The 10,921-nt window shown below is 44.4% G+C and overlaps 1 protein-coding gene across 1 annotated transcript; it reads right to left on the bottom strand.

Moving 5' to 3' along the window:
* Positions 1–1,670: 1,670 nt before the first annotated feature.
* On the bottom strand, positions 1,671–8,087 carry Sike1 (suppressor of IKBKE 1). The gene is made up of 5 exons (XM_051165874.1): positions 7,835–8,087; positions 7,540–7,645; positions 5,785–5,927; positions 4,632–4,745; positions 1,671–1,823 (listed from the first exon to the last, which is right to left on the bottom strand). The coding sequence occupies exons 1-5, from the start codon at positions 7,991–7,993 to the stop codon at positions 1,722–1,724; spliced, it is 624 nt and encodes a 207-aa protein (XP_051021831.1). The 5' UTR covers positions 7,994–8,087; the 3' UTR covers positions 1,671–1,721.
* Between the last annotated feature and the right edge of the window lie 2,834 nt (positions 8,088–10,921).

The following is a 10,921-nucleotide window of genomic DNA, read 5'->3' as shown; positions in this document are numbered from 1 at the left end:
AAGCATCCCTTCTCCAGTCACTAGGCTAGCTCTGTATCACCTTCACAGCATCAGTACCAGGCAGGACTTATATGACACAGGGCACTTTACGCTTCCTACATCCCCAGGATAAAGTGAAGAGATGCCTCTGGTAGGGAAGACACAAAGAGCTCTGTAGGGAGCAGCAAGGGAACGTACAGCAGACAAAGGGACCCTGTGCAGTCTGATAACACTATCATTTACAATGAAATCTGGTGCGACAGCTGACAGGTGGTGGAAGACACCTGCCCCTGAATGGGTTTGTGGGGTACACTTTGGGCACTTAGGGGATACTTCAAGGCAAACAGCTGGAGTAAAAGTTTACTTAGGAAATGAGATCAAAACACTCTAACATAGGGGACAAAGTGTTTCTTGAAGTTGCCAAAGGAAATCTGACAAGTCCTAGAACACCACATTCCTGCTCATTAAAGTCCACAGCTCTAATCGAAACCCCTCAGCACTACTGGGCTCAGACAGACTCAGAGCATCTGGATACATTTTGTTGCTTTAACTGGAATTAGTTCTTTGGACCATACAAAAGCTTTACAACACACGCAACGCTAGCAAACACCTTTTTATATACCATCTTTCCCATGTGCTATGGTGCTTAGGATTGGCAAATATTGACAGGTTTAAGATTATTTCAGCCATTTTGGGAAAGCAAATAGTGCAAAAGGAATTATTTACAAATTTGAAATATGAGTAAACCAGGACAGGGGAAGGAACTAGTAAAATCTCCCTACGCCCAAATCTTAGGATTGTTCTGGAATGCCTGCACGGCATCAGGAATGTGGTAACTTTCTGTGGGTAATAAAAATGGTTCCATGTAAAAACCAAATTAATGTAAGGACAGCAACCTACTGCTGCCAGTAACAAACCACCCAGGCTGTGGTGTTCTTCACCATTCCAGCTCTGTGCCACTCAGAACAGCTCTTCATTTTAGGCAGCTACCTAAGCTGAAGATGCCCGAGTCAGACAAAATGCAAAACTGACTACGTGATCAAATAAGCAGAAGCTGCTTTTGGCGTTTAAATCAAGTGTACAAGTATAGTGTGTGACTGCACCTCGCAGTCCCTGAATGACTGTGTGATCCTTGGAGGGGTGCAGAGGAGAAACAACACAAACCCAGTTTACTTGTTTTCAAGTATATTTTCTGGGGACTAGTAATAGATTCTCTCAAATTAAGAGTAAAGACCCCTGACCAGGAAGTGCCAACTCCTAGCACCAGAGAGAACCAAAACCCACATATGACAGACGTGACTCTGAGCATCTACCAGTCTGCTTTTGTAAAATCATGTTACAAGTGGAGAAAAAAATTTCCAGGCTTACACCAAACATATATTTCTAAAAAGGTAAATTTCTTAAAAATTTTATAATCCTATATAAAATAAAATCACTGGTTTATAATAAATGTTCAGAATTTCAGAGACGTGAAAAACAAAAATAAACTGAAAACAACAGTTTATATAAATTCAGGTCCCAGCGTGAAAACTAAACATAGTCTCTGACAAAGGAATGGTGAGACTTGTCTGTTCTCACTGATACACCCCGAACTGTTTTGTGGATGATGAGTATAGCGTGGCAATTCTATACTGCCACCTCACACCTCTAAGTAACGCCAAAACTCAGGCCTGCGGCAAGACACTCGTGTGGACACTCGTGCCTCCTCGCCCGGCACTCTGCAGCCAGCGGACTGAGCTCAGTTACTTGACAGGCGGAGAAGCAGGAGCCGCAGAAGTCTCCTTTCCAACCTGAAGAGACTCACTGCTGATGGACAGTAGTTCTCGAAGTTCCTTATTTTCAAGCTGGGGAAAAAAAGATATTTCCATATTTTAACTGTTAAACTGTCAGAACATAGAATTTAATCCAAAAACAAAACAAAAAACGAAAAACAACAAACTTTTTTTTTCTTTCCCAGACAGGTTTCTCTGTGTAGCCTTGGCTGTCCTGGACTTGCTTTATAGACCAGGCTGGCCTTGAACTCAAAGTGATCCACCTGCCTCTGCCGCCTGAGTGCTGGGATTAGAGGCAAGCTCTACCACCCCCGGCTAGAAAAACACTTTTTAAACTTAATGTTTTTATTGAAACTTCACATGATGTACCCCAATACTAGTCACTGCCCAGCCCCTCCCCTCACATTTATGACCCACCCTCCCCCAAACAAACAAACAAAAAAATATAAAGAACTCCTTCCCCGACCCCACCCCCTCCAGAAGAGCTACACTTTAGCATTCTTATCGCAGAGGAAAAATATTTTTAAAGTCTTAAATGATTTAAAAATTGTTTTTTTGAGACAGAGTCTTACTGAGTAGACTTTGCTAGCCTAGAAACTGGTATGTAGATCAGGCTAGCCTTAAACTAACAGTTATCTGTGCATCTCTGCCTCCAGAGTGCTGAGATTAGAGGCATGCACCACACCTGGATCTTAAATTTTTTAGACTTATATTATTTTATATATATGAATGTTTTGCCTGAATGTATGTCTGTGCGCTACATGCATGTCTGATACCCTGGTAGGTCAGGAAAAAAACCCACTTGGTGTCCTAGGTCTAGAGTTACATAGGTCACCATCATGTGGGTGCTAGGACCCAAAGCCAGGTCCTCGGTAAGAGAAACCAGTGCCCCACCCACTGAGCCGTCTCTCTGGTCCTAATTTAACTACTAATTTTGCCTCTTGACACCTATCACTTCCTTTGCTTTCTATCTAGACAGGACAGATCACAGTCCATCTTCATCCTCTCTGTGGAAAGTTTTCTTCTATTTTGAGACAGGGTCATGTAGTGGGTGGAAGCTGGCATGGACTTCTGATCCTTCTGTGTCTACCTCTTAAGTGCTGGGGTAACAGGTGTGTGCCACCATGCCCAGCTCTCTACACAACACCCTGAAAAACTACAGCATTTCCAGCTTCACCAGCGGGTCCAACAGCATGATCAACAAATGCTGCGCCATATAAGCCCCTTCTCTCAGTGCTGACGTCATTCTTACTTACGGTATGTGTAGTTTGCTCGCACCTATGTGTGAGTAGCATCTGGGTGTCTGGTGCCCTTGGAGGCCAAAAGTAGGTGTCAGATTCCCCTGGAACTAATCACAGATGGCTGTGAGCCACCATGTGGCTGCTGGGAACTGGGTCCTCCACAAGAGCAGAGAGTGCTGCTCAGAATTGCTGGGCTGTTCTTCCCTCTCAGATTTCGGAGACGTTCCTCCAGCACTTACACACCATTTCATACTATGTCCTTCCTTCACCGAGATATGGGCAGGGACTTAATTTTTCCTGTGTATAATTTCTTAAGGGGCCCATGATGACACTTGAAATAAGCAGTCAAGCCTTCAAGCCACTTGCTGAAGTGTATTCTCATCACATTTTAACACTCATACACATAACACACAACCTTCGCCCTCCATGGTTTTGCTCATTTTATTTATTGGGTTTTGGTTTTTGTTTTTGTTTTTCAAGATAAGGTTTCTCTGTATAGCTGTGGGTAGTTGTCCTTGAACTCACTCTGTAGACCAGGCTGGCCTCAAACTCACAGCGATCCACCTGCCGCTGCCTCCCGAGTGCTAGGATTAAAGGCATGCGCCACCACGTCCAGCTTTAATTGATTTTTCTAAAAAGGTCTCTTCATTTTATGTATATGGGTGTTTTTCTACACGTATATCTGTGTACTACTTACTGTGCCAACAGCTATAGACAGCTGTGAGCTACCATAAAGATGCTGGAATTGAGCCTGGGTCCTCTGGCCACTCTTAACTGCTGAGCCATCGCTCCAACCCCACTTTTTTATATGTTTCTTTTGGCACTTATTTATATAATTCTAAAAATCAGTCTGTACCTATCTATCTATCTATCTATCTATCTATCTATCTATCTATCTATCTTTCTCCATCCATCCACCAACCTACCCACCCATCCATCTCCTTTGTCTTCTTCCTCCTTTTCTTCCTTTTTGAGACAGGGTTTCTCTGTGTAGCCTTGGCTGTCCTGGAACTCACGCTGTAGACCAGGCTGGCCTCAAACTCAAGAGACCCTCTGCCTCCCGAGTGCTGGGATAAAAGGTGTGCACCACCACTGTTCAGCCATTTCTTGCCCACAAAGTTTAGGTTTTTATCTATTTGACTTCCAATTATGGTGCATGAAGAAAGTCAGCTTATATATGACCTGTTCCTCCTTCTCTCGCTGCTTTTAAAAAATATATTAATATGTTTAATATGTCTATAGCAACTGAGTTCTGTCCCCAGCCCCACAATCGGCATTTCTATTGATTGCTGTTGCCTACATTTATTTATTTTCCTGAAGCGACTATAAAGGAGAAATTGAAATTTAATTCATTAGGACACAGAGGACATCAATACTTCTAACTAAAGCAACACAGAAGGCTGAGGCAGGGCGATTTTGAGCTCTAGGTCAGTCCAGGCCACATTCTGAGGGGAAACCCCCTCTCCTCTCTCTCTCCTTTTTTGAGACATTCTTGTAAAAAGGAAAACATTAATACAGTGCAGAGATGGGACAGTAGTAACATTCTGAGGTCCTATAAAAACTTCTCTAAAAACAGTGAACTTAACAAGATAAATAAGAGAGAAAAAAAAGGCTGACCTTAACACAGCAACCACCTTACCTCTAGCTGAGCTAGTTTTTCCTGAATCTTACAAAACTGATCATCATCCACCTGAACTGCTTTCCTCATCACCTCGCCCATTTCACAGATTCTATCAATCTGGCTTTCAATTTCCTGTGAAAATAAGATGAAAAAAGTTTCTAGGTATAAGTATAAAGACCATGAAAAGCAGCTGCATTAGGAATTTTTAGTCTATTAAAATAATAATAAAAATCAAACAAAAAATGCAAAAAATAAAAAGTAACAAAACAGACAACTCAGATAGCTAGATACTTAAAACATTCAAATATTTAAAACATTACAGTTCCCTAAATCTTCTAAGTCAGTGAAATGCATCCAGTGGAATGGAAGGTAAAATACAGCTTCCGACGAAGAACTATGGACTAAAACATAACACACACAAATACAGAGCAAGAAAGCACCTTACATACTGAAAGATAATTACTGGTTTTTCCAAATTAAACAGCAAGTGGTCAAAGTATTGGAACTGCCATAAACAAACAAACAAGCCTCCCCCTCCCGCATAGCATAGTGAGTGATTTAATGAGGGCACTGACTGCTTGCTATGTGCCAACTCATGCCCGTGTAACCACAGAATGTATTGCTTGGAATACTCAGCTAAGGATTCACTGGTCGCCTTCGACACTGGCTGGCACTGTGCTTGCTAGGTAGCCCAGGCTGGCCTAGAACTCTAAAGCTTCCTGTCTCAGGTTGAAAAGAGATCTTGGTGGGGGAGGAAGGCAACTTGATATAGCTAAAAGTCCCTTACCCTCTTCTTTTATTCATATCGCCACAAAGCCACAGCCAAATACAGAGTGAATATGAAAATGTGCAGAAAGGGGCTGGAGAGATGGCTCAGAGGTTAAGGGCACTGACTGCTGCTCCAGAGGTCCTGAGTTCAATTCCCAGCAACCACATGGTGGCTCACAACCATCTATAATGAGATCTGATGCCCTCTTCTGGCCTGCAGCTGTACATGTAAGCAGAGCACTGTATACATAATAAATAAATAAATAAATCTTTAAAAGGTGTGAGTGTTGTTAAAAAAAGAAAGAAAATGTGCAGAAAGAGGAACATGGTTTTCTGTAAACAAAGCAACACCCTCACAATTTCAACTCGGCTTATTTAGCACTTATTTATCAGGGTTTCTTACTGCAGAGTGAGACTGGTGAGCTTTCAGAACTGGTTCTGCATCCGCTGCCTTCTTAGCAACCATTAACTGTAACATCTGTTTCCGGTACTTGCTCATGATGAGTTCCAAGGCATCCTGGTGTTCCTCCAAGGAAACCCACAGCTCTAACAAAAATGCAAACACATGGGCAATGATGTCTATGACGGGTCACAAGGCAAACCTAATAGATGGACATGCTGATCCTCCAGGGGATATTATGACTCTAGAGTTGGAAGCCAGTCCCATAGAAGTGAATAGTATACCCTGAAAACCGACTTTCTAGGAAGCAGGGTTTTGTAGAAATAAGATGGGATGTGTTATCACAAGACATGGATTTAAATTCTGTTTTTTAACTTTGCTTAAGACTCTGAAGCAATACTGCTGGGCGTGGTGGCGCATGCCTGTAATCTCGGTACTCGGGAGGCAGAAGCAGGTGGATCACTGTGAGTTCGAGGCCAGCCTGGTCTACAAAGCAAGTCCAGGATAGCCAAGGGAACACAGAGAAACTGTCTCTTGAAAAACTAAAAACAAAAACAAACAAACAAAAGAACTCAGAAGCCACATGAGCCCATTAAAAAAAAAAAACAACCTACATTTTGTTGATTTGTGTGTGAACACCACCGTGCACGTGTGGGGTCGGAAAACCATTTCCAGGAATAAGTTCTCTCCTTCCACTCTGTGGGGCCTTGGAATGGAACTCGGGTCCTCAGGCTCGGCTCTTCAGGCCTTCTGGATGGTGCCATTACCTGCTGGGCCATCTTGTAGCTACACGTGAACCTGTTTCTTATTTATTTATTTATTTATTTATGTGAACCTGTTTCTTAACTGCACTGTGTAAATACTTGGATTGTCTACTTCAAAATGGCGGCAGGGGACTATAGTGGAATGGTAGACCTAAAAAAAGACTTACTGTTGTCATTTAACAACCCTAAGAATATTATTTTGAGCTGGGCGTGGTGGCGCACGCCTTTAATCCCAGCACTCAGGAGGCAGAGGCAGGCGGATCGCTGTGAGTTCGAGGCCAGCCTGGTCTACAAAGGGAGTCCAGGCCAGCCAAGGCTATACAGAGAAACCCTGTCTCAAAAAAAAAAAAAAAATTATTTGGGGACAAAGTTCTAGCCTTCTATCTTGCACAGGAACATCGAAACAGAAAAAAGAAAACCAAACAAACAAACAAACAATCCTCGATCTTAACTTTAGTGTTCACTCTAATTGATAGTGAAATATTACATTTTGAGACTACGAACTTAGTTGTGTAAGACTCCCTCAGGATGTGGCCCCAACCTGAGCCATCTAACAATTCAACTATACTAAACATCTCTCTCAAAGTCATCAATAAGATTTATTTTCCTTTTGTTTTGTTTTGTTTTATTTGTTTGTTTTTCTCAGTGTAGCGTCAGATAGCCTAGACTCGCTTTGTAGACCAGGCTGGAACTCACAGAGATCCGCCTACCTATGCCTCCTTGAGTGCTGGTATTACAGGCATGGGCCAGTTTGCACGGCTCAGAAGACTTTTAAAAAAATGAGTAACTTGACAGATTTTAGTGTTACCAGATGGCCCTCAATATAGATATGACCTAGATAATAGATATGAGATGTGCATTCTTATGAACTGTTCAGTCACTTGTATAAGAACGTCCAAAGTATTACCAGGAAAAAACAAAAACAAAAAACCCTAAACGCGCACTACACACACCTACACACATACACACCCAGAGGAAGAGGGGCCTGACTAACCTCTGTTTTCCTGCTGCAAGTCTCTAATCTGCGTATTCTCTTGGGACAGCAGAATGTGAGGTTTATATTTAGACATGTCCTTCACGTCGGATGCATCCTCTTGATACTGGACAGAAAGACAGACCAAGCCGCTGCAAAAACAGAGGCAGGTGCAGGCTGAGGCAGCAGCAGTCCCACCCACCGCACGGAAGCGTCACGCCCGCCCAGCCCTGGGGACCAGGATAAATCCGGCCGCCACCCCACCCACCCGCTGCCGCGGCGCCCACCCCGGGGTGCGGCCCGGCCTCCGGCCGACCTGCTCGGGCAGCACGGCGCCCGCCTCCCGCATCGCCGCCACCCGCCGGTGCAGCGCGGCCGACTGGTCCACCAGCGACTCGGCCGCCGCATCGTGCTCGCGCAGCCGCTCCAGCAGCGTCTTGGCATCCGTCAGGATCTTCTCGATGGTGCAGCTCATAGTGGCCGAGGAGGCCCGCCCGGCCCGCTAGCCCCCGGTGATTCGTTCAGCCCTTCCCTAGCCCTGGCTCGGCGCACCCGCGTCACTTCCGGGCACTGGTTAAAGGCTCCTTGGCAGCCCGGTCGGCGCCTGCGCAGTGGCGGATTCCCGATACCCTTAGGCTTTCTAAGGTGGTGTAGCAGGTCGGGTTGGTGCCACATCCTGGTCCTTCACTTCTGTTTGGGTCTCAGTGCAACTTTTCTTCTGGTTTCGATTGATGTGGTTTGTTATTTAGTCGCGGGGTTTCAGCAAATTTGTGAAACAAATGTTCCTTTCCCCCAACAAGTGGTAAAATACACCGGGACCTCTCCATTCCTCCCTCCTCTCGTCCTCTGTGCCCTTCCCTGTTCCTTCCCTTCCCTCCTTCACTCTCTGTACCACCCCCCTCCTTCTTCCCTCTCTCCCTCCTCCTTCCGTTAAAAGGTGAACAGTGTCTGAATGACACCTGAGCTTGTCCTCTGACCGCCACGTCCACAGTTGCACCTGTGTATACAAACAACTAGGTGCAGTCACACGCACACACGAATGGAAATCTTTCCTTAATGCAGCGTTGAAAGGCTTCTTGGCTTTGGGAGGGAATCTGCCGTTCCACAGCACTGTGGCTGATTGTATTTAACGAGTAAAATGGCTGGCAGGCAGCCGGGTCTACAAAGTGAGTCCAGGGCAGCCAAGGCTACACAGAAACACCCTGTTTTGAAAAGCAAAAACAAAACAAAACAACAACAACAGCAACAAGAAAAGGTGGCTGGCAAGGAATTTTTTGGGTTAAGTATTTTTGTCTAGAGGATCCTAGGACAATAGAACAATAGCAATGTTTTGTTTCTAAAAACCATTTCCCCTGTTTGACAGTCTCCTTTGAGTTCAGCAGTCAAATGTAGAACGTGATGTTAGCTGTACTTTGTGATTCGGGGAAGTACCTATTGTAAAAATGTATTAAGAGGTTGCCTCTGGGAAGATGAAGTAATTTTCATACAGAAGGAAGAGAACTTAGGAAACGCAGAATAATAGCCTGGAATTAGTTTACAACAAGGACCAGGATTTATTTGTGTAAGTTTTGTGGGGGGCATTTCCCTGGGTTCTTATAAATACTTGAGTGTACAACTCCCCTGAAGTCACACAGGATGAGGGCTTAGATCATGTGGGCTAGATATTACGGGATAAAGATCCCCTCCATTCTGTAGAAATTGAGGCACAGTTGAAGTTTATGCTGGCAAGAGGGCTCAGTGGGTAAAGGCCCTTGCCTGAGTTCTAACCCCAGGATGCATAAGTTGTCCTCTGTCCCCCAAGCCCTGTAAATAAACTGGATGAGTGACAGTGCTCAGCAGATGAAGGTTCTTGCATAGGTTGACTCCTGGATCCCTCAAGTTGGTAGGAGGGACCTATGCGCAACAGTTGTCCTCCGACCTTTGACCTCCACACAGACATCTGAACTGACTCACTCTCTCCCCTTTCTCTCTCTCTCTCTCTTTCTCTAAACAAATAAAGAAATAACCATTTTAAAAAGTGAGTAGGCTATGTGCACGTGGGGCTTGAGTAGGTTATATACACCTGGGGCTTACTGGCCGGGTTCTGACTTCAGCTTTGCTATTCCCACATGGCTTGTCAGTGGCCGGGTAGTTGGATTCATCTTCTGGACTGTTGCCAACGTTTCTGCAAGGTTTCAAGATTATCAGTATTCTTAGTAAAGGTTAAGGAATGTCAAGTGACTCCCACACAATGTGAGCATTTTGGGTGTCATTAGACTTTTTTTCTTTCCTTTAAAAAGTAAAGGAGGGAGTTTTTTGGGTGGATTTGACGTAGTGTGTCATCTTTATTCAATAGAATAAAAGAGGGCAGGTGAGAAGGCTCAGGGTAAAGGCTCTTGCTGCTGAGCCTGACAACCTAAAGTCAATCTAGAAACTCATGTGACTGGAGAGAACTTCTGTTTGCAAGCTGTCCTCTAATCTCAGCATGCATTCTGTGGCCTGTGTGTCCCCCAACATGTGTTTGAGCACAAAATAAATTTTACAAAATAAATAAGATGGAAAAGTAGTATCAAAGTGCCAGGCATGGTGGCCCACACTTTTAATCCCAGCACTCGATAGGCAGAGGCAGGTGGATCACTGTGAGTTCGAGGCCAGCCTGGTCTACAAAGGGAGACCAGGACAGCCAAGGCTACATAGGGAACCCCTGTCTCAAAAAACAAACAAACAAACAAACAGAAAAACAAAACAAAGTAGTGTCAAAGCTTACATTGACTATATCCACACAAAGCACCTAAGTACCTATACAATTTTATTTTTTATTTTTAAGCTTTATGTGTGTGAGTGTTTCACCTGCATGCATGTAAGTGCACTGTGTGCATACAGTGCCCTAGGGCCAGATCCCCCCGGAACTGGAGTTACTGACAGTTGGGAGTTGCTATATGGTGCTAGGAGCTGAGTCTGTGTTCTCTACAACAGCAGCAAGTAGGCTTACCTGCTGAGGCTTTTTTAGCCTTGAATGTCCTGGGACTCCCTCTGTAGACCAGGCTGGCCTTGAAGTCAGAGATCCACCTGCCTCTGCCTCCTGAGTACTGGGATTAAAGTCATGTGCCATTACAGCCCAGTTGTTGAGACATCCCCAAAGTTGTTTCTTCTCCTCTTTTTCCTCCTCCTCCTCTTCATCTTCCTCCTCTTCCTCCTCCTCCTTCTTGACAGCAATAATGGATATTCATTGACTATTTTCTGTGTTTTAGGCATATGTAAACAGGTATTTCTTTTTTTTTTTTTTTTTTTTTTTTTTTTTTTTTCGAGACAGGGTTTCTCTGTGTAGCCTTGGCCATCATGGACTCGCTTTGTAGACCAGGCTGGCCTCGAACTCACAGCGATCCGCCTGCCTCTGCCTCCCGAGTGCTGGGATTAAAGGCGT

Source organism: Acomys russatus, chromosome 23 (genome assembly GCF_903995435.1).
Source record: "Acomys russatus chromosome 23, mAcoRus1.1, whole genome shotgun sequence".
Classification (NCBI taxonomy): domain Eukaryota; kingdom Metazoa; phylum Chordata; class Mammalia; order Rodentia; family Muridae; genus Acomys; species Acomys russatus.
Note: the sequence above shows the minus strand (reverse complement) of the source record. Positions and strands in the feature narration are given on the sequence as shown.

What these genes read in the sequence shown, in the direction of transcription:
- Sike1 (XM_051165874.1), bottom strand. Translation starts at nt 7,993, where the DNA reads ATGAGCTGCACCATCGAGAAGATCCTGACGGATGCCAAGACGCTGCTG. An exon ending in GCGCCGTGCTGCCCGAGCAG is followed by an intron (nt 7,646 to 7,834) that starts GTCGGCCGGAGG and finishes CTTTCTGTCCAG; the next exon opens with TATCAAGAGGATGCATCCGA. An exon ending in CTCACCAGTCTCACTCTGCA is followed by an intron (nt 4,746 to 5,784) that starts GTAAGAAACCCT and finishes TTATTTTCACAG; the next exon opens with GAAATTGAAAGCCAGATTGA.